At 54.8% G+C, this 23,305-nt stretch overlaps 1 protein-coding gene across 2 annotated transcripts; it reads left to right on the top strand.

The window, feature by feature from the left end:
• Window positions 1–8,250: 8,250 nt before the first annotated feature.
• On the top strand, window positions 8,251–23,041 carry spon2a (spondin 2a, extracellular matrix protein). 2 transcript variants are annotated; one of them, XM_056600667.1, is made up of 6 exons: window positions 8,251–8,535; window positions 13,106–13,337; window positions 17,322–17,542; window positions 21,300–21,491; window positions 21,941–22,112; window positions 22,809–23,041. In XM_056600667.1, exons 2-6 carry the CDS (start codon window positions 13,109–13,111, stop codon window positions 22,994–22,996), a joined length of 1,002 nt encoding a protein of 333 aa, XP_056456642.1. In that variant the 5' UTR covers window positions 8,251–8,535; window positions 13,106–13,108; the 3' UTR covers window positions 22,997–23,041. The 2 variants fall into 2 exon arrangements, with proteins under 2 accessions (XP_056456642.1, XP_056456643.1); XM_056600668.1 differs by having other exon boundaries at window positions 13,101–13,337.
• The last annotated feature ends 264 nt before the right edge of the window (window positions 23,042–23,305 follow it).

The raw sequence follows: 23,305 nt of genomic DNA, 5'->3' as shown, positions 1-23,305 counted from the left end.
TTGGATTGGTGTGTTTCCTTTTTAGTCTGCTGGAGATGTTTTAATCGGGAGAGGAGCCTTTCCTTCCTCCTGTCCATCTTTCATGGTTCTTGCTGTTCGGTCTGTTTTTTTTTTTTTTTTCATTTTTTTTTTTTTGTACAAATAGCATTTCTGAAGGTTTTCCTGGGCCGCGCCCGGCTCCACGCCTCTATTAGCTGAAGGCTGGGGGGGAAGGCCCGCTCTGTCTGTCTGTCTGTCTGTCTGTCTGTGTCTGTCTGTGTGTGTGTGTGTGCGTGTGTGTGCACGTTCATGGGTAATGTTACTGCCATTTATTTTCTCTTTCATTTATTCGCCCCCAATCTTTGCTTTTGTTCTCTCCCTTCCCGCCATGTGTGTGTGTGCGCGTCAGACACCTGCCGGTACACACACACACACACACACACACACACACACACACACACACACACACACACACACACACACACACACACACACACACACACACACACACACACACACACCCTCCACACAGAGCTGTGCCCCCCCCTCTGAGGTCCCTCTGATTGGTCCCCCCATGCCACTGTGATTCTTGCTATCATATATGTTATCATCGAGCCCCCCCCTCTCCCGACGGTCCTAAATCAGACTTTTCCCGGTGTTTACGGGGTGAGCGTCGCCCCTCACGCCGCGCAGCGCCTCCCCTGCCCCGTTGTTTACAAGACCAGCCACCGGGGGGTGCACGGCCACCGGGGGCCACCAGGGGGCCACCGGGGGGCGCACGGCCACCGGGGGGCCACCAGGGGGCCACCGGGGGGCGCACGGCCACCGGGGGGCCACCGGGGGGCAGCACCTGAGCAGGCAGAGCCAGGTCCGAGGTCCGAACGGGCTCCCAGGGGCCCCCCCGACCCGCTATAACCGCTTCCTTCGTTTCCCCCCTAGCCCCCCCCACACCCCACATATCGGCTGGGCGGTGACCTCTGACCTCTACCAGCCCTCAAAAAATGATTAAAAAGGCTGTTACTGACTGTATCGCGTCTTCTGTGTGTGTGTGTGCGTGCACGTCTTGTGTGTGCGTGCACGTGCTGTGTGCACGCTGGCTTCCTCGCCCTGTCTGGATAACAAGGTTGTCTTTCCAAAGGACCCCCCCCCCCAGGAGCCACTCATCCCCACCCCCACCCCCCCTATCTAGTACCTCAGTAACAGATATTGAATGTACCATGCATACCCATTTCTTCCTTTTCTATGTGTATCTATATATAGACTTATCTATATATGGATATATGAATCATCTTAACCGGAATGGTTCTAGAAGAGCAGTAGCATTGGTCATCCATCTAAAGAGTAAAGACGAGCAGGTTGATGGTAAAGGCTCCCCTGAATCAGACCGTGTGGGGCGCGGCGTGTGGGTCCCCTGAAGTGATTATGGTTTAAAAATAAATAAGAACATGGCTCCTGTTTTCTGTTTCTGTACGTTGTTGAAAATGAGCACAAATGCGTTGGGACGATGTTCCCTGCACTCAGCTGATATCAACACGTCTCCGGCGCGCTGCGTCTCCACAGCCGGGGGGAAACCGGGGAAAAGAAAAAAGGACAAAAAAAAGAGAAGGCTGTGAGGATGTGTGTGTGGGTGCGGTCTGCTAGCTGTCGTATAAAGAGCTCTCGGGTTAGACGCTGATCTCCTTCTGTTGGCTCGGCTCCTGTCATTGCCCCATGCCGCTCTAGTGCATGTGAGTTGTATTTTCTGTAGGGCAGAGGCTGTTTGCTTAATGAAATCGGTGTACCTTCGTCGTCTCCCCCCCCCCCCCTGCCCTCCCAGCCAGTGTTTGAGTCCCCCTCTTATCGCCATGCTGTGATGGTGAGTCCCAGTGATGTATAGTTTTCCCTCAGAGTCTATGAGTGACATGGAGGGGCGTCTGTGTCCTGAGATTTTAGACTCCCATGTCATGTGATGAGTATATATTTTTAAAAATAACTCCCATATAGTTTGGAATATGCGCATAATAGTAATCTTAAATTTGCTGTTGACTATGATGATAACGTTTTTTTTTTTTTTCAGTTTCAGCAGTGCACTGTGTTTATGAAATCCATTTTACTTATATTGTAGACGTTTGTTTTTTTGTATTTGCTTTTGGGTTCCACATGTTGACCTTTGGGTTTCAAATGTTGACCTTTGGGTTTCACATGTTGACCTTTGGGTTCCACATGTTGACCTTTGGGTTCCACATGTTGACCTTTGGGTTCCACATGTTGACCTTTGGGTTCCACATGTTGTACTGAGACATTTCAGAGGAATAAGATCTCCCCCTGTGATACTTTTATTTCTCCCCCCCCCCCCCCCCCCCTCCCTTCTCAGTTTGTCTGTTGGTTTTCCTTTTTAATATATAAATATATATATCCTAGCGTAGCTGCCCTATCCAGACGCTGTTCTCTGGGCCTTATCCTTCCCTGTTAGCGTAGCTACGATAGCATGTCGCCATGGAAACACTCACTGCCTTAAAACAGTTGACCAGAGTAGGCTGGGCCAAGTAAGGAGACGCAGGCAGTCAGTCAGTCAGTCAGTCAGTCACGAGGTGTTCGGACCCACGGACGCCTCCCGGCCCCCCCCCCCCCCACCACCCGCCAACACATCCAGACGGACAGTTACATTTGACTTTGGGGAGGCGGGGGCTGCAGACCCACCCCAACACCGTGGGTCTGAGGACAGGTCGAGGGGGGCTGTGTAGACGCAATCTTGGACCCCCCCCCCCCCCCCTCACCATGCCAACTCCCAGCGGTGGCGGGCCGTGCTATCCCGATACCGCAACCCCCCCCGGCCCCGCCCTCAGGGGGGGGCCGGCCACACCTCGTGTAGAAAAGAGCGGAAACACAATAATGAATTGGACAGAATTGGTCACTTTCTCTCTATCTCTCTCTCAGGGTTCAAATGCACACATCCCCCCCCCAGTCACACCCACCCCCCTTATCTCCCCGCAGTCCGCCCTCAGAATGTAGACCTGCTCCCCCCCACACAGCCCCCCTCCCCCCCTGCACAGTGAGTTTTGTATGTTAAAGGTCTTTTTAGGTTTAGTTTTATTTTATTTTTTCTTATCTTTTATTTTTTTCTTCCCTCCCGTTTTTCTTTCGCACTGAAGTCGAACCATCTTAACAAAGAATGCGTGATTGAGTGAATGTTTATCGTGACTGTATTGTCGAAATTGGGAAATGTATTTCTACAACATGTGAACATGCCCCCCCCTCCCTTCCCCTCACTCTTGTTGTGAATTAATTGATTTTCTTTTTTCTTTCACCAGATTGCAAAAACCACAAAAGCGATTAAAATTTGTCCTGTATCTAGACTCTTAAGCTTTATTTTTGTTTTGTTTACTTTTTTATTAGAAACAATCATGTTTGTGATGGTAACTTCCGATGGTAAACTCCACACCGTATTTTAATAAAATCCTAAAAAATAGCCCTTTCTCTCGTGGTTTCTTCCTCTCGGGCTGCTCGTGTTTCCATCCTGCTCCGATGAGGCGGTTCCTGGGTGTTCTGCCATTTTTTTGTTTTTGATTACTCTTGGCCAGTCTCGAATGCGGGGAAGTTTCCAAACACTTAACCAACAACAAATTGTTGACATCTGCCATGTTTGTGTTTATGGTCTCAGACCCGCAGGGCGAAAAATAAATAGTGGGGAATACCAGCCTCAAAGTGGTACCACATGCACTGAGCTCACAGGGTCCGAGTGTGGGCTCTGAATCGGGTTCAGGGTCCAGGTGTGAGCCCGCAAAAAGAGTTCGCCAGACCTCTCCTGTTTCCTCCACATACTCACACCTGTGTGTGTGTGTGTGTGTGTGGGGGGGGGGGGGGCATACCGCGCCCCACTCAGACCCTCTCCGAGGCCCCCAGCCGCACTCTGACCCTCGTAGCCCACATGGTCGTCTTTATTGAGACGGGTTGCTACTGCACTCCAGGGAGTCCTGAAGGCTTCCCGGCACTCACAGACTACTTAGGGAATGGATCAGATCCTGGCACACAACGACCAGCGATATAAACCTGGGCCTTGAGCCCACAGATACATACTGACGCTGGTTCGAGACCCACTTCGATGGCGTCAACACACTGTTGGCCATTGATTTGTGCGCTGCTGTGTGGAATGGGATCATCTAGACGGAAATGGAAAAGATGAGGGCTCGGGTTCGACAGGAGAGGAAGAGCTGGGCTATTTATGTGTGTGAGGGAGATGCCATGCATGTTAAGGCTGCTCCCGTGTTATGCTTCAGTCCCTGGAGGGATAGCCCAGGCCGCCGACGAAGACATCTCAGTCGTGAACCAAGTGAACAAATATTTACCCGTGGGTCTCCTACCTCGGCATGGAAAATCCGGCGATGAGACCTGGTTGATGAGTCATCGCCCATCAGTGTAAACTCTGGTCCTGTAATCCTGATAAATCAAACTTATTTTGATGTGGATTAGCCCTAATAAATGACGGCATGAGCTTAACATTTCTGGTATGAAATCAACAGCTTCCCAGCATCGATCCAGCCGCCGTCGCTCGCTGTATTTCATACCATCCATCGAACTTCAGCGTCTGTTATCTCCTGAAAGGCTGGACAGCCTCCTGCAGTATTAGTACTGGGTACTAGTCCTCCTGCAGTATTAGTACTGGGTACTAGTCCTCCTGCAGTATTAAGTACTGGGTACTAGTCCTCCTGCAGTATTAGTACTGGGTACTAGTCCTCCTGCAGTATTAAGTACTGGGTACTAGTCCTCCTGCAGTATTAAGTACTGGGTACTAGTCCTCCTGCAGTATTAGTACTGGGTACCAGTCCTCCTGCAGTATTAGTACTGGGTACTAGTCCTCCTGCAGTATTAGTACTGGGTACTAGTCCTCCTGCAGTATTAGTACTGGGTACTTGTCCTCCTGCAGTATTAGTACTGGGTACTAGTCCTCCTGCAGTATTAGTACTGGGTACTAGTCCTCCTGCAGTATTAGTACTGGGTACTAGTCCTCCTGCAGTATTAAGTACTGGGTACTAGTCCTCCTGCAGTATTAGTACTGGGTACTAGTCCTCCTGCAGTATTAAGTACTGGGTACTAGTCCTCCTGCAGTATTAGTACTGGGTACTAATCCTCCTGCAGTATTAAGTACTGGGTACTAGTCCTCCTGCAGTATTAAGTACTGGGTACTAGTCCTCCTGCAGTATTAGTACTGGGTACTAATCCTCCTGCAGTATTAAGTACTGGGTACTAGTCCTCCTGCAGTATTAGTACTGGGTACTAGTCCTCCTGCAGTATTAAGTACTGGGTACTAGTCCTCCTGCAGTATTAGTGCTGGGTACTAGTCCTCCTGCAGTATTAAGTACTGGGTACTAGTCCTCCTGAAGCAGCTGGGAGGACACCAGCCCACTGCGGACGGGTTCCAGGGCTGCGCTGCTGGGAGGACACCAGCCCACTGCGGACGGGTTCCAGGGCTGCGCTGCTGGGAGGACACCAGCCCACTGCGGACGGGTTCCAGGGCTGCGCTGCTGGGAGGACACCAGCCCACTGCGGACGGGTTCCAGGGCTGCGCTGCTGAGCGAAGCCTCTTGTCTCGCTCCCCCTATCTCCTCTTCTCTTCCTCTCAGAGAGAACAGCCTTTGACGTGGAGCTCATGCAAACCGACTGACCCGAGACCAGTCCCCGACCGGGCCTGGGGCTCCAGAAGGGGAGCAGAGGCTGGCAGCGGCCCTCGGCCCGATCTCTGGTGCCCTGATGAGTGGGAGCCTGTGTGTGTATCAGCCAGAGCCCTGGGGACGCTTTACGGGCCGTGCGTATGTTCTGGTGACTCAGGACCAGACCGAGTGATCATTTCCCAGATTCCCAGGTGTGTGTGTGTGTGTGTGTGTGTGCACACGTGTGTTTATTTGTGTATGTGCTGCACCCATTTCGTCCATTTACACTAAGCCTGCTCTACTTTGCTCCGAATATTAATGATAGAAAAGTGCTTTCAAAGAATGCTTTAATCAAAACACTATGCTTATAAAAACAGCCCATGGTAAACACTGCTGTCCTTTTGACTAATGTTTTACCAAGGCTGTTCAATCTGGCAGCAGCCTCACTGCCACTAGTCCCCCTGAGGCCTGAACACTGCCCCTACAGACGGAGAGACGGATCAACGGACTGTCAAGAGTAAGACGTAAGACATATTGGCTGAAATATTGATACCTTGATGATGAGGACGACTGGACACCCAGGGCTTTGATGACAGGGGGGCTGATTGAAAGTTGGAGTCACATTCTCCTCCTCCACCCCCTCCTCCCCTCTTTGGCTTTTCATTTCCCCAACTTCCCCTCCTCCTTCTCCCCCTCCTCCTCTCTTTGGCCTGTCATTTCCCCTACCTCCCATCCTCTCCTCCTCCCCTCCTCCTCCCCCCTCCCCCCCTCCTCCAGTCTCCCCTCCCCCCTGTCCCCGTCTGGTTCCTGGACGGCCCTGAGCCGGACCCCGGTGTGACGTGGCCGGGTCAAACCGCTCTCCTGGTGGGGCCGGTGGGCGGGGCCGCCGGGGCCCCGCCCACCGGCCCCGCCCACCGGCTGATCTGACGCGGCCGCTGTGTCTGCTCTGTGTCTGGGGAGGCAGCGCTTTACAGTGTGGTTTACTTTACTGGTTTACATTACTACTGGGAGGGTGCGTGTGTGTGGGTGTGATGTGTGTGAGTGTGACGTGGCCAGAGCCAAGGACCCAATAAAGCCCGTCTAGAAGCTCTAGCATAACCTTAAAGGTGCCCTGGGATGTAGATTATGATAAAGCTTTATTTTAATAGAAGGTTCCTGGATAGTCCCTCCCTCACACACACACACACACACACACACACACACACACACACACACACACACACACACACACACACAGCGTGCATGGGCTTAGTTTCTCCCATCCAGTGGATGTCGGCATCCACAGGTTGTGAAACCTCCCTGGTTGACCATGTGTGGACCATCTGTAGGGGCTGATGACCACCATCAACCCCCCTCTGCCTCTCTCTCTCTCTACCTCCATCTCTCTCCCTCCCCCTCTCACTCTCTCTCCCTCCCCCCTCTCTCTCTCTCTCTCACCCTCTCTCTTTCTCTCTCTCACCCTCTCTCTCTTTCTCTCTCTCTATATCCCTCCTCCCTCACTCTCTCTCTCCCTCCCCCTATCTGTGTCTCTCTCTCTCTCTCTCTCTCTCTCTCTCTCTCTCTCTCTCTCCCTCCCCCGCTCTCTCTCTCTCTCTCCCTCCCCCTCTCTCTCTCCCTCTCTCTCTCTCTCCCCCCTCTCTCCTCTCTCTCTCTCTCTCTCTCTCCCTCCCCCGTCTCTCTCTCCTCTCTCTCTCTCTCCCCCCCTCTCTCTCTCTCCCCCCTCTCTCTCTCTCTCTCTCTTTCTCTCTCTATATATCCCTCTTGCCCTCTCTCTCATCCCAGTGGGATCAGCAGGAGCTGTCTGGAGCGAAGAACGACGAGGAGAGAGAGAAAAAAGAAAACGAGAAAGTCCATGATGCATTGCAACGTCCAATCAGTGAGTGTGATTGTGGCCAAGAGAGAAGGCTCCTTCTGAGCTCCAGACTCCACTCAGCATTGGGTGAGCGATCCAGGTTGCATGTCTGCAGGAGAGAGCCTTATTAAGCCGTATAAAGAGGCGTATTTGACTTTCCCCAGAGTTCCCCCTGGTTTCCTTGGCATATCATTCATCAGCAACTTTACACCCCTGATGTCTGCCGTCGGTGGGCGAGTGTGTTTGCAGTAGCGCAGCAGCGATGGAAGGAAATATATAACAGGAGCCCTTCGCTGAGTGGCGTGCCTTGGAAGAGTCCAATGTGGTGTTGATTAACTTGTCAGCAATCTGCATTAAAGTTGCTGAGTTTAAGCACCTTGGACTAGCCTGTGTGTGTGTGTGTGTGTGTGTGTGTGTGTGTGTGTGTGTGTGTGTGTGTGTGTGTGTGTGTGTGTGTGTGTGTGTGTGTGTGTGTGTGTGTGTGTGCGTGAGAGGTGGAGGGGGGAGAGAAAGGGAGAGAGATTGAGCAGGAGCTTGAGAGGGTGAGAGGTGGAGAGCCAGCAGGCGAGAGAGAGAGAGAGAAAGAGAGAGAGAGAGAGAGAGAGAGAGAGAGAGAGAGAGAGAATGAGCGAGAGAGACTGACAGAAAGAGGGGGGGGGGCTACTCAATGTCTTTCCATACAAGGAGAGGTATGGGTGGGAAAGGAGGAGGAGAGAGGAAGCGGAGGGCGAGATAGAGGAGGGGATATCGAGGGGGACAATGAGAGGGAGGAGAGAGAAGGTGAGAGAGAGACAGAGACAGAGAGAGAGAGAGAGAGAAGCGTGAGGGATAAATGCCGATAAGGTTTCACAAGCCTGTGTGAAAGAGACTGGCAGCCGGAATAAGAGGGAGGGAGAGGGAGAGGGAGAGAGGGAGTGAGAGAGAGGGAGTGAGAGAGAGGGAGTGAGAGAGAGGGAGTGAGAGAGAGACAGAGAGCAGTAGAGCCGAGCCCAGGCAGTTGGAGGAGCAGTTTATTCCCAGAGGTCCTGCCGGTGCACTTCTCCCTCGCCCTCTGCCACTCTCTTCTCTCCAACCCAGGTAAGAAAACATCCCCTCAGCCTTCAACATTTGGCTTAATTATGTATATGTATTATGTATAATGATCAGGAATTGACCATGGGTGTATAGCTGTATAACGTGACCGGTTCAGAGGTGCATGTGTTTAGTTTTTAAGGGAGAGCTGTCCTATACTTTGAGTAGGATGAGTGTCCCCAGTGAAACTCATTGATCCCTTGCGATATGCATGTGTTACTAATGATACTGTCTCCCTTTGTATTGTGAGTGTGTTTCCATGGGGACGATGGGGGCGAGGGGGCTGACGCCGGGCGGATTAGATGGCCAGCTACACGTCTGCCTCTGATTAGTCCATATTGTTCTTGAGAAGAAAGCCTTGCTGTCTTCCAACCTCTGGAGCGAGGAGTGTCCTTCCTCCTTAGTCTCTCGAGGCAACACTGACCGCTTTCCTCCGCGTTGGATCCACCGCTTGCTTGACTTCACATGTGTGGGTCATGTGTGTGCGTCTCTTAACTGTGTGCAGTGCATCCATACGTGTGTGTGCATGCATGTGCGTGTGCAAACGTGCGTGTGTGTGTGAATGGCGTGCGTCTGTGTGTGTGCATTCGCGTGCATTCGTGTGCGTGCCTGGCATACTTCAGCCTCCTGCCATCCCATAATCCTCCACCAGGCAGGGTCCTCCGTGAGGGGACAACGGGACATTTCCCCTCGTTAAACGTGAACATCTCTCCCGCTGTTTAGCAGGCCTGTGTGTGTAACAGGCCTCTGTGTGTGTAACACGCCTGTGTGTTTGTAGCAGCTGAGAGCCTTTTGTTTTATGGTCTCTTGTGTCGGGGACTCACAAAGCGCCAGAAAGAAAAATCACCACATCGCTCTCTCCCGTCAGTTTCCCCTACAGTAGAGTTTCAGAGTGTGTGTGCGTACGTGTGCGCGTGACTGCGTGTGCGTGTGTGTGTGTGTGTGTGTGTGTGTGTGTGTGTGTGTGTGTGTGTGTGTGTGTGTGTGTGTGTGTGTGTGTGTGTGCGCGTACGTGTGCGCGTGACTGCGTGTGCGTGTGTGTGTGTGTGTGTGTGTGTGTGTGTGTGTGTGTGCGTACGTGTGCGCGTGACTGCGTGTGCGTGTGCGTGTGCGTGTGTGTGTGTGTGTGCATATTGTACGAGACGACACACTGAAGGCCTGTCTGTGCCCATGCTGCGCGTGCATTCTTCCCCTCCGCCCCCCTCCTGTGTCGAGCGAGCAGAATGAAGTTCACGGTGTCAGGGGAGGCACGCCAGAAATGTCTCCGGGCCGGTGTTATGGAGGTGTCAGCGGGCCAGGTTCAGCACCGAGTGGACCTCTGGTTCATCCTTTAGGGGCTCGTAAAGCCCCTGACCCCAGAGCGGCCCTGTTCCCTCCACACGGACCCTGGTCAAAGTGTCCGGCCCTCGGCCCCCCAGTTCGCCGTGTCCGTGGTAGCTCTCCACGCCTGTCCCGCTGGGGACGGGCTCCTGGCTACAGGAGGGGCCCGGGCTCCTGGCTACAGGAGGGGCCCGGGCTCCTGGCTACAGGAGGGGCCCGGGTGTGTGCGTGCAGAAAACACAACACACACACGCATGGACACGTGTGTGTGTGTGTGTGTGTCTGTATATATGTGCGTGAGTGTGTTTGTTTGTGGATATGTCCGTGTGTGTGTGTGTGCGTTCTACAGTCCGCTATAAGCGAGGCCTCAGGCAGCTGCGCTATGCAGACGGTTAAACTCGATGCCCATCGACCGCAACACAAACATTTACACCACTCCACCCTTCACCTCTCCCCCTCTCCCCCTCTCCACCTCTCCCCCTCTCCACCTCTCCACCTCTCCCCCTCTCCCCCTCTCCACCTCTCACCCCTCCACCTCTCCACCTCTCCCCCTCTCCCCCTCTCCCCCTCTCCACCTCTCTGCCTCAGCGTCGCTGAGGTCTATTTCCACGCTGCAGCTTGTGTTACCCAGCCGATATAGCTGCAGCTCCAACTTCTTCTTTCTTCACTCCCTCTCTCCCTCACCCTCTCTCTCTCTCTCTCTCTCCCTCACCCTCTCTCTCTCTCTCTCTCTCTCTCTCTCTCTCTCTCTCTCTCTCTCTCTCTCTCTCACTCCTTCTCCCTCTCCCTCACCCTCTCTCCCTCCCTCCCTCTCTCACCCACACCGCAGCCGTTTATGTCACTGGGTACATCATCCAGTCTCTTTCTTCTCCAAACTGATATCAACCACCACGGCAGCGTTTAAGGGTGAACCGTAAAAATACCTTAGAGCACGCCCCCCCCCCCCCCCCCCCCCCCCCCCGCCTTTGATCTGCCAGCTCATGTCATCCGATCATCTCTCGGAGGTTCAGAGCGCCCAGAGATCTACTAAATGTCCAAATGTATTTTCAAATGAAAACTGTTTTCATTTCAGCCCCCGTCTTGGCTTGTCTTTAAGGGCATGACCAATGGATTCTAGATCGCTAACACGGGCCCTTGGTTTTATGCAACGTGTTTTGTTCGCTGCGGGAGAGAGAGAGAGAGAGAGAGAGAGAGAGAGAGAGAGAGAGAGAGAGAGAGAGAGAGAGAGAGGTTGGAGATCGCTCTGTGATCTACACACACAAAAACGTGTGTTGGATCCATACACACACACACAAAAACACAGACATATAAACAAACAGACGCCAGTCAGGTGTGTGATGCCTTGTGACCCACTAGACACAAACACACACACACAGAAAAACACACACACACACACACACACACTCACAGGTGCGCACACACACACACGTGCACACACACTCACACAGACACGCACACACACAGACACAGACTCCCTCGATCGCAGCACACAGTTCTGAGAATAGGTGGAGAGGCTGTTGTTCTGTTATTTTAATTCTGCCAGACCCATGAGCGATAAATCACAGCGAGGCACCCCACCCCCAGGGGGGAGAGGCCGATGGGTGGGGCTGGGTCCTGATTGGCGGTCAGGAAGCGTCCAGCCGACTGCGGGCTGGGTCGGTGCGGGGGAACGAAGAGGCCAGCGCGTGCTGCCGGACAGACGGACGGCCCGGCCTGGATCGATCCTCCCAGAGTCGTAAAGTCCGCTAACTCCCGCTGGCAGTCCGGTGTTGGAGAGGAGCCGGGCCGAGCGGCGGGCAGGGCCGTACAGCAGAGTCAGTGAAACGCCAGAATCCCCTGCCTGAGCACGCTAGGGCGCACGCACCAATTAAACCTGCCTCCATCCGGACCAGCGTAGCCCTGGGTGTACAGCCCCTATCTTAGATAGGGGGCTGTTCGGGTGTGCTGTGAGGGCCATGCAGATGCATGGGCCTCACTTTAAAGGTAAGACTGAGAAGGAAAGGTCTTTTATTGGGGAGCTGGGAGTGTTTCACTGTGAGTGGGTCACCGCGGCCGGGTGGAGGGCCAGAGTGGGAGGTCAACAGAGCCTCAAGGCTCCATCTGTCCTCAGGGATGTCATTTATATTTGTTTATATTTAGGGAGCTCTCCGGGCCAGCCATTCCCACGATGGTGACAGATTCTATACGAGTGCGCTCCGACTAGGCCCTGGCCCCGGGCCAACCTGTCTGCCTCGGCCTCCTTCAGTGGGATGGCTTTTAATAACTGAAGACTGGTTGAGGGTTTCATTGCGTATTCACTCTATTGTCTGCGATATGACTTCAGCGCAGAGGTACCTGCAGGATAGTCTCTGCAGCTCGTTTGGCACCCGATCAGTGTCAATGCTGGAGCCGGCTCTCCTTGGGGCGGATGTCTTGTGACCCACTCTCAGGATAAAGAACTACAATGGGCAGTTGTTGTTTTTTCGCATATGTATGTTTTATTATAGAGGGAGATGTTTGGAAGGTCAGGGAGGTAGTTAGGAAGGTCTAGGAGATAGTTAGGAAGGTCTGGGAGGTAGTTAGGAAGGTCTGGGAGGTAGTTAGGAAGGTCTGGGAGATAGTTAGGAAGGTCTGGGAGGTAGTTTGGAAGGTCAGGGAGGTAGTTAGGAAGGTCTAGGAGGTAGGGGGGAAGGTCTAGGAGGTAGTTAGGAAGGTCTGGGAGGTAGTTAGGAAGGTCTGGGAGGTAGTTAGGAAGGTCTGGGAGGTAGTTAGGAAGGTCTAGGAGGTAGTTAGGAAGGTCTAGGAGGTAGTTAGGAAGGTCTGGGAGATAGTTAGGAAGGTCTGGGAGGTAGGGGGGAGGTCTGGGAGGTCGGGGGGAGGTCTGGGAGGTAGGGGGGAGGTCTGGGAGGTCGGGGGGAGGTCTGGGAGGTCGGGGGGAGGTCTGGGAGGTAGGGGGAGGTCTGGGAGGTAGGGGGAGGTCTGGGAGGTAGGGGGGAGGTCGGGGGGAGGTCTGGGAGGTCGGGGGGAGGTCTGGGAGGTAGGGGGGAGGTAGGGGGGAGGTCTGGGAGGTAGGGGGAGGTCTGGGAGGTAGGGGGGAGGTAGGGGGGAGGTCTGGGAGGTAGGGGGGAGGTCGGGGGGAGGTCTGGGAGGTCGGGGGGAGGTCTGGGAGGTCGGGGGGAGGTCTGGGAGGTAGGGGGGACCACGGGCAGGTATGGATCCCGGGTCAGACCGTCTGGGTGCCCTAATGCTCCTCCCTGCTCTCTCCGCCTCAGGTCAGGTGATGTCGCCGGAGCGTCTGGGCGGTGGTTGGCTGTGGAGGCTGATCATGGCCGTGCTGCTGAGGGTCTCTCTGGGCCACGCCGCCCCCCCCAGCCCCACCGACGGGACGGACTGCAGAGCCAGGGGTCCGGCCTCCTACATCCTGGTGTTCACGGGTCTCTGGAGCCCCCAGACCTTCCCCAAGCAGTACCCCATGTTCCGCCCGCCCGCCCAGTGGTCCAAACTCATAGGTGAGGGGTCACCCCCCCGCTGCGTCACAGCGGGGGTCCCAGGGCTCGAAGCCGAGGGGGTCTTTGCGGGCGTAGCGAGCCTGCCCTGCTTAACGGAGGGCGACCCTCATGAGTACCACGGTTAAGAGGGGCTGGCTTGCTCTGAATCAAGGTTATTATGGGTATTATTTAGTTTAGACTTTTTAATTCAGTGAATTTGAGTTCATCTTTTAAGGTGGGTTTGCTTGTCAAGCTTATTTTTCGCTTTTTTTTAATCCTTAGTTTTGCTTTTTTGAAACATTTTAATTTTAGTCAGTTTTAAAAACACAAAACACAGTTTCAGTTATCTATCTTCCTTATGATGCCTCCTTTTTAAATGCAATTCAGTTAACGATGTTTTTACACACCTATTTGGTTCTTTCGTTCGTTCTGTAACCTTTCTCGTCCGTTCGGAGAGGTTCTTATGCTGTGGCCCAGCGATGAATACGAGATGAGTTTGAATCTTCCGCACAAGTTTAGAAGAATAGGCTTGACCTGACCTCTGACCTCAGGGTCAGCCCCTGTCCCAGCTGTCCGCCCTCTCTCCCCCTTCACCCGTCAACGCTGTGTGTCTGGTTGTGTGTCTGTGTGTCTTTCTGTTTGTGCGCATGCCTGTGTCTGCGTGAGTGATTATTTGGAACTTAACATTTAGCTGGTTTGATTTCCCGTAGTACACCAGCCCTTAGCTACACACACACACACACACACACACACACACACACACACACACACACACACACACACACACACACACACACACACACACACACACACACACACACACACACACACACACAGGGGTGAGGGATGTTAATGAGCAAAGCAGTAAGAGGCGGAGACGGTGAGCCGGCCTAAATGCTACCAGATGACGCAAGCCGGCTGGCCCACACTCCCCCTGTCTCCCTCTCTCTCTCTCTCTCTCTCTCTCTCTCTCTCTCTTTCTCTCTCCCTCTCTCTCTCTCTCTCGCTCTCGCTCTCTCTCTGCCTGTCTCTCTCTCTCTCTGCCTGTCTCCCTCCTCTGTCTCTCCTATCTCCTATCTATGTCTCTCTCTCTCTCTCTCTCTCTCCCTGTCTCCGTCTATGTCTCTCTCTCTCTCTCTCTCTATGTCTCTCTCTATCTATGTCTCTCTCTCTCTCTCTCTCTCTCTCTCTCTCTCTCTCTCTCTCCCTCTCTCCCTCCCTGTCTCCATCTATGTCTCTCTCTCTCTCTCTCTTTGGCTGTTTCTCCTGTTTGAAGTCATCCCTCATCTTTCATGTTCCGTCGGTCTGTGTCAGTGCTCCAGTCTTTCCGACGGTCGGAGGTAACCACTGGGGCACGGCGGTGGTTTCTGGGTCTGGTGGAGATGGGTGGTAAGAGCCAGGGCAAGGCCGGGTCAAACCGTCCCCTCAGAGCCAGCAGACGCTGAACAGAGGAGAAACACATTTCGTTTCTTTGAAACTATAAACATAGTTAATAGGATGGATGACAGTTGTTTATATCTATATAAGTGTGCTTGTTTGAGCGAACTCCAGCGTGTGTGTGTGTGTTTATGTAGATGTTTGTTTGTGTGTGTGTGTGTTCAAGTGTGTGTTTTATGTGTGCGCGTGTGCGTCAGTGTGTGTGTGTGTGCGCGTGTGTGTGTGTGATGCGCGTGTGCATCAGTGTGTGTGTGTTTCTTGTGGGCGTGTGCGTCAGTGTGTGTGTGTGTTTCGTGTGCGCGTGTGCGTCAGTGTGTGTCTGTGTGTGTGTTTCGTGTGCGCGTGTGCGTCAGTGTGTGTGTGTGTGTGTTTCGTGTGTGTGTGTGTGTTTCGTGTGTGTCAGTGTGTGCGTCGTCGGCCGTCCTGTGCCCCGTGGCGGTCGCGGTTTGCCTCCGCCTTCCGGCATTCCCGGTCGTTCGCTGTCAGCCTTCCAGAGGGCTGTGGCCTCCCGGCCCTACTCCTCCTCCACTGACCCCTCGGCTGCAGGCCGGCTGGCCTAGGGCCCCGACAGGGCCCCGACAGGGCCGGGGAACGTCCCGCTGGTCCTCCCTTCAAGACGTCAGAAGTAGAGCTCTGAGGGCCCGGGCAGGGGCCCCACATGTGGCGACAGAGGGCCGCTGGGAGCCCGGGAGAGGCGATGAAACCGGAGGAAAACGGAGGCTGTCACGGCGCAAGGCTAACGAAACCGGCACGGTCTGGGGCCCCTTAATGGTTCAGTAATGGCTCTATTAGGATGTGGGACCGGGGGGCCCCCGAGGGGACCGCGGTCGGGCCCTGAAGGAAAGCGGGGCTGGAGTTTGTCAAGGAAAAGGATGAACGTGGTGCCGTGGGAAAGGGGGTTTTAATTGATGTATTTATGGATGTATTTCGGTGATGGGATGGGAAGTGCGATCGGGTTTCAGGGTCCTGACGTTGGTGGGAAACCTGGTGGGATGGAGATGCAATTAGGGGAATAAGTCATAGTAGTTCTGGGGGAAAGGGGATACTGTGTGAAGTGTGCTGGTCAACCTGTGCACGTGTGTGTGTGTGTGTGTGTGTGTGTGTGTGTGTGTGTGTGTGTGTGTGTGTGTGTGTGTGTTAGCGTACGCGTCTACAATGGAAATCCATGTGCCACAGTTGTAGATGTGCATTTAAGTATGAACTCGTGCGACTTGTGTGTGTGTAGCGCTGAGCAGTGAGGTAAGGCAGGAACATCAGAGCCTCTGTCAGCGGGCTGCTGGCTAACCTTACAATACCCTTAAAACCACCGGCTCCCCTCTGGTGGGGCTGCGGTCGTCATTGTGTTGCAACAACTAGAACCCCAATCAGACGCTGCTCCTTTCCCTCGCCGAGAAGAGGAAAGGGAAAGAAGGGCTGAGCGCTACATCTGGAGCGCGGGTTAGAAGGGCTGAGCGCTACGTCTGGAGCGCGGGTTAGAAGGGGAACCGGCAGAGGTTTAGTCGAGGAGTCGCTCTCCGTCAGCTGTCTGACCGCTGACTCCTACGTGCTCCCGGGCCCTGCTGAGGTTTTATCAGTGATAGATGGAGGCAGGATGTAGCAGTCACCCGACGCCGCGACGTGCTTCTCCTGGGTCGGCAGCTCTCTAAGGGCAGAGGGTTTGAAGGAGAGATGGGAACACGTAGAGAGTCGAGACGACTCCGGCGTCTGGCCAGAGGTGCGTTCGTACCTCGGTGAGGTGGGACGGCTTGGTGGTAGCAGACCCCTAGTGTAGGTTACCCCTAGAGGAGGTAGAGGGGGTTACCCCTAGAGGAGGTAGAGGGGGTTACCCCTAGAGGAGGTAGAGAGGGCTACCCCTAGAGGAGGTAGAGGGGGTTACCCCTAGAGGAGGTAGAGGGGGTTACCCCTAGAGGAGGTAGAGGGGGCTACCCCTAGAGGAGGTAGAGGGGGTTACCCCTAGAGGAGGTAGAGAGGGCTAACCCTAGAGGAGGTAGAGGGGGTTACCCCTAGAGGAGGTAGAGGGGGTTACCCCTAGAGGAGGTAGAGGGGGTTAGAGGGGGTTACCCCTAGAGGAGGTAGAGAGGGTTACCCCTAGAGGAGGTAGAGGGGGTTACCCCTAGAGGAGGTAGAGGGGGTTACCCCTAGAGGAGGTAGAGAGGGTTACCCCTAGAGGAGGTAGAGGGGGTTACCCCTAGAGGAGGTAGAGGGGGCTACCCCTAGAGGAGGTAGAGGGGGTTACCCCTAGAGGAGGTAGAGGGGGTTACCCCTAGAGGAGGTAGAGGGGGTTACCCCTAGAGGAGGTAGAGGGGGTTACCCCTAGAGGAGGTAGAGGGGGTTACCCCTAGAGGAGGTAGAGGGGGTTACCCCTAGAGGAGGTAGAGGGGTTACCCCTAGAGGAGGTAGAGGGGGTTACCCCTAGAGGAGGTAGAGGGGGTTACCCCTAGAGGAGCTGTGAGACCATTGTTCCATCTGCCTTGACCCGATCTCTGCATTCACTGTCTTGTCCCCCTCTCTCCCCCCCCTCTCCCTCCCCCCTCTCTCTCCCCCCTCTCCCCCCCCTCCCCCTGTTAGCCGTGACCCACAACAGCCGGTTCCAGCTGTGGCGGGAGGGCGCGGCGGCCGGCGGTGGCGTGCAGAGCTTCGCTGAGCTGGGGCTGACGGTGGAGGTGGTGAAGGAGGCCAAGGAGGCCCGGAAGAGGCGCGCGGTGGGGGCCATGTACCGGACGGCCGGCATCCCCAACGGCATCAGCCACAGCTCCACGGAGCTGCTGATGCAGCCCCGTACCCCGCTGGTGAGCGCTGGGGGGACGGGGGTCAGGGCGGGCCGGCGGTGGGCCGGCGGTGGGCCCGGCGGTGGGCCCGGCGGTGGGCCCGGCGGTGGGCCCGGCGGTGGGCCCGGCGGTGGGCCCGGCGGTGGGCCCGGCGGTGGGCCCGGCGGTGGGCCCGGCGGTGGGCCCGGCGGTGGGCCGCAGACCTCCAGTTTGCAACTTTTATTTATGGCGATGGCTGTGAATGATGGACATCGGTTTGAGCCGCTCAGAAACAGCGGTTGCACACGTGTCTAAATGGAGCTATGACACCGTCGTTTGATTTGAGTTATGCTGCGTGATGCCGAAGCAAATCACGTTCACAAATGCCTTGGCATGCTCTCTCTCTCTCTCTCTCTCTCTCTCTCTCTCTCTCGCTCTCGCTCTCGCTCTCGCTCTCGCTCTCTCTCTCTCTCTCTCCATGGCTCTCTCTCTCTCTCTCTCTCTCTCTCTCCATGGCTCTCTCTCTCTCTCTCTCTCTCTCCATGGCTCTCTCTCTCTCTCTCTCGCTCTCGCTCTCGCTCTCTGTCTCTCTCTCTCTCTCTCTCTCTCTCTCTCTCTCTCTCTCTCTCTCTCTCTCTCCCTGTCTCCGTCTATGTCTCTCTCTCTCTCTCTCTCTCTCTCTCTCTCTCTCTCTCTCTCTCTCTCTCTCTCTCGCTCTCTCTCTTCATTGATCTCTCTCAAGCTCTCATGCTTTCACTCTCTCGCACTCTCACTCTTTTTTACTCTTTCTCTCTCTCTCTCTCTCTCTCTCTCTCTCTCTCTCTCTCTGTAATTCTCTCTCATTCTCTCCTTCAATTTCCTCTAACTCACTCACACACACACACACACACACACACACACACACACACACACACACACACAGAGACACACACACACACACACACACACACACACACACACACACACACACACACACACACACACACACACACACACACACACACACACACACACACACACACACAGAGACACAGCAGTAGTCTAAATGGCCCATTCTGTCAAGTCAACGTGACCCTGCCTTCTTGGGAGCCCCCCATTCTGCAGCTCGCTCTGACCCACTACATCATCACGGCTCTCCACCGATCCACTCGCTCTATCTTTAGTTCAGTCCCTGGAAGCCGACCGCCGCAGACGCCCACGTCTGTCCTGTGTGTTCTGCCCTCGTCTGAGAGGGAGCTTGGAGCAGAACCTCGTGGAATCAGGCCTGAAGCTCCGGCCAGTCCGGGTGCCAACAGTCATGGCAGAGGATCTACAAATGGGCCTTTGTCCGTTTTTCCAACGGAGCCCGATCAGCCTTGGGCTTGGAGGGCTACCAGTGTGGCTGATAAGAGACGCGGTGGTAGGGGGGGGGTCCGGCCTGCAGAATACTCCCCACTCAGACCCCGCAGGCTCCAGGGACGGAGAGAGGCTGCAGGGTTCAGCAGAGCTTGTGGATGACCAGCTGTAGAGGCGTGCTGGCGATGCGCTCTGGCTCCCTGTTCTTCCCTCTGGCTCACACGTACTCCCCGGTTCAGGAAGGTCAGGGGATGGGGGGGGGGAGGCAGACAGGGAAGAGGGAGGAAGGCCTGGAAATAGAAGTGTGACCGCTCCGACGGACTTGCTGACCTGCATTAGTTTATTGGTTGTTCCAGCAGCGCGGTGGAGGGCAGCTCCCTGCGTCCAGCCAGGGGATGAACGGCGGCCATGCGGTGTCTGGACCAGCCCGACAGACCCTCTCCGGGGCCAGGGCCTCGGAGAGATGCTGCTGCTTCCATTTGTGCGCCCGGCCCGTCTGTTTTTAGATCAGTCGGCGTCAGCGCGCTGAAAGAGCGGGACTTGGCGATCCGTCGGGCCGGTGTGGAACGTGACGATGACATAGTGAGGCGCTTATGTGTTGACAACTTGATCCCACTGTCCGAACTCCCCCCCCCCCACCCCACCCCAGCTACCTACGCACACACAGACACACACACACACACACACACAGACACACACACACACACACACACACACACACACAGACACACACACACACACACACACAGACACACACAAAGACACACACAGACACACACAAAGACACACACACACAGACACACACAGACACACACAAAGACACACACAGACACACACACACACACACACACACACACACAGACACACACAAAGACACACACAGACACACACAGACAGACACACACAGACACACACACAGACACACACACACACACACACACACACAGACACACAAAGACACACACACACAGACACACACAGACACACACACACACACACACACACACACACACAGACACACACACACACACACACACACACACACACACACACACACACACACACACACACACACACACACACACACACACACACACACACAAATACGAACACACGCACTTCTCCGTCCACAAACCCAGACATGCATACGCAATGCACCAATAATCCCCACCACATATGATTCCTATCTGAATATCCCCCTGGCCTTCTCTTAACAGCTATCACTGCCAAGTATGTAATTTAAAGCAGCCAAAAAACACCAAAGTACAATGCACCATCTAACTTTATTAGAATATGTTTGCAATTATCCAGAATACTGAGAAAGGCAAGCAGACAGTTGGGTTGTCAGGCTTTCGTCTCCTTTCCTCCTGGGACGTGTACTTGAACAAAGGGGGAGTTTTATATCTTAAGGAGCTATCTGTTAGTCTCCATAACCCTCAATGTTCTCGATATAAACCCTGGTAGAGAGACGTCCAGAGGGGAGAGAGACTCCCCAACAGCCAGCGCAGACGAGTGGCCCAATGAATATAGCAGGAGCGCTTCTTGGAAAACCCTCGTGAGGAGGCGAGAGAGGAGCACAAGGACAGGCAACAGAAGGAAGGATGGGAGGAGGCAAGTGATGGACGAGGGGGTCGGTGGAGACGCTCAAAAATTGATACAACAGCAGAGTTGGGTCTCTTCTTCTCCCTCCCTTCGCTCCCGTTGCCTCTTCCTCGCTCCCGCTGGGATAACTCCGGGTAACATGCATCACCAGCTGGAAGCAGGTCCCATCGACACTACCTGCTCCCGTCTCCATTAGTATGGTCCAAACAGATGTCCCGCTCTGATGTTTGTCCCAGCCCTGGCCGTCGCCAGCCTACCCCAGCCCCCCCCCCGCCCCCCCCCCCAGCATGGAGCAGAGCTCAGCCCGTCCCCTGAGGGGCCCCCACCACCAGGGGCCTGCAGGGTAGTGAGGTCGGTGTGTGATTAGAGAGGGGCTTGGTGCGCCTCTGAGGCTTTTAATGCGCGGCTTTCTGGGCGTCTGCCACCGCAGTGTGCACACTGACCCCCGTTTAACTTCCTGGATGAGGTAACGCGTTTGCAGGAAACATCCATCACGCAGAAGAGGGGAGTATAGTTTTAACCCTACACAGGAAAAGGTGGGAGTGTGCAAACTTACTGACGCACTCACACACACCGCACAAGCACACACACACACACACGCACAGACACACACACACACACACACACACACACACACACACACACACACACACACACACACACACACACACACACACACACACACACACACACACACACACACACAATGACATCATTACCCTATGAGAGGAAAGTATGTATCCATGAATGTGCTTCAGTCGTGACTGATTTGTTTTGACGTCTTGTGCTTTGTTATGTGCCTGTTATGTCCGTATTTGTGCCTAAAGTCATATCTCTCTCCCGCTCTCTGGCCGAACGACAGCTCTCGCTGATGGTGAAGGTGATTCCAAGCCCTGATTGGTTCGTCGGCGTGGACAGCTTCAGCCTCTGCGAAGGCGGCCAGTGGAAACAGGAAGTGACCCTTGACCTCCAGCCGTTTGACGCCGGGACCGACAGCGGCTTCACCTTCTCCTCCCCCAACTACCCGACCGTCCCGGTGGAGAACGTCACGCGGGTGAGCCAGGCCTCTCCGTGCGCGTCCCGCTGGGTTCCTGCCCGCCCTGTAGAGCGGGGCTGCAGGTGCACGCTGTGGGGGGGTTCGCCTCCCGTGGCCCCCCGCAGCCCTCGTGTGTATTTAGGGCAGCGTAAAAGGAGCTCCTGCTTTGATATCCATTTTTAAAAAGCGACATGGAAAATGAGGTTGAACCGGGAGCTCTCTGTTGTCTTTGTAGCACCGCATATGGGATTGGGATTGCACGCCGCACACACTTAAATGCTGGCTGGACGTCCCACAGGTCTGAGCTGAAGTGTTTAGAGTACGACGCCCCCCCCTGACGTCACAGACCGCCCCGCTACCCGCTGTTTATGTTCCACGGCGCGGCCGTCGTTTACGCTAGCCACCATTTCTCCCCTCAGCGTCTGACGAAAGCGATTCTCCCTGACTACTGCCCCCCCCCCCTCCAGATCACCTCCCAGATGCCCCACCACCCCGCCAACTCCTTCTTCTACCCGCGGCTCAAGGAGCTCCCGCCCATTGCCACCGTCAAGGCCATCCGCCAGGACCGCTCGTCGGCGCGACAGGTCCCCATGTCCAATCACATCCTGCCCAACTCCATCCGCCCCCAGAGGTTCTCAGGTAGGCCCGGGAGGATTGGTTGCTTTTTCATACTTGTGCATTTAAGATTTGGGCCAAGTTAAATTCATGTCATTATTGCGTAACCCTATACCATCACTTTTACTTACTGATGGTTTTTCCCTTTAGGAAATAGTTATCTGATTCCATGTTGTTATCTATTTAATTATTCTATTCTTTGAACAGATAAAGCTAAAGATAAAGATATGAATGCATAGGAAAAACATGATAAAGTGGAAGGAAAATGAAAAGTTTAAGAAATGGGATATGTAGGGGGGGGGGTGATGGGGTGAAGGATGGTCAGACTCTAGTGGGAAGGGGGTTTGACTTCCAGCCCTTATCTCTGCGGTATATTTGTGGGCCTGTAGGCCTCATCTGAAGGCCTCACCTTCACCTGCTCAAGAACGATGTTTGTGCCGGATGTTGCCCACATGTTGTCTTGTTTAAAAGGGTCTCTGCTAAATGAGAAATGATTAGCGGGCTACTTATTGAGTCCTTAGGAGAAAGCAAGAAAGAGAGAAGGAAAGGGAGGTGATTAGGTATATAGTGTGTGTGGATCCAACTCCTCCACTCCACACACACCGTCCTCAGATCTGCCCGTCCGAGGGGTAAAGATCAGATCTGTGCGACCCTGTGCACGTCAACGAATCCCCCGGCCGCCTAAACCTCTCGTCCTCCCTCTCGCCCCCCCCCCCCCAGAGACGCCGCTGGACTGCGAGGTGGCGCTCTGGTCTTCCTGGGGGCTCTGTCTGGGCTCCTGCTCCCGCGGGGGGGTCCGCCACCGCAGCCGCTACATCCTGCTGCGGCCCGCCAACGCGGGCACGCCCTGCCCCGAGCTGGAGGAGCAGGCCGAGTGCACGCACCACAACTGCCTGAGGCGGCAGTAGTGAGTCGTAGTGAGTGGCGGCCCCAGTGAGGCGGTGCTGGCCGGGGGGCCCCGGGCCCCCCCACACTGGGGCCGCCACTCACGTTACTGCTGGACTGAGACGAAGACGACGCCGCTGAGGTCAGGAGGAGGAGGAGGAGGACGACGACGATGAAGAGGACGACGGCGATGAAGAGGACGATGAGGATGCGGTCTTTATCGGAAAAAAAGTGCACGTTATCACTTCTCAGGCGATGCTATCCAGACTTTGTTGCTGTTGTTCCTTCTGTCCCTTTGGGGTAAGGACATCACCGGTCGTTTGGCTTTGGTG

The sequence above is a fragment of the Gadus chalcogrammus genome, chromosome 10, assembly GCF_026213295.1.
Source record: "Gadus chalcogrammus isolate NIFS_2021 chromosome 10, NIFS_Gcha_1.0, whole genome shotgun sequence".
NCBI lineage: Eukaryota > Metazoa > Chordata > Actinopteri > Gadiformes > Gadidae > Gadus > Gadus chalcogrammus.
Note: the sequence above shows the minus strand (reverse complement) of the source record. Positions and strands in the feature narration are given on the sequence as shown.

What these genes read in the sequence shown, in the direction of transcription:
- spon2a (XM_056600667.1), top strand. Translation starts at nt 13,109, where the DNA reads ATGTCGCCGGAGCGTCTGGGCGGTGGTTGGCTGTGGAGGCTGATCATG. An exon ending in CCAGTGGTCCAAACTCATAG is followed by an intron (nt 13,338 to 17,321) that starts GTGAGGGGTCAC and finishes TCCCCCTGTTAG; the next exon opens with CCGTGACCCACAACAGCCGG. An exon ending in CGGTGGAGAACGTCACGCGG is followed by an intron (nt 21,492 to 21,940) that starts GTGAGCCAGGCC and finishes CCCCCCCTCCAG; the next exon opens with ATCACCTCCCAGATGCCCCA.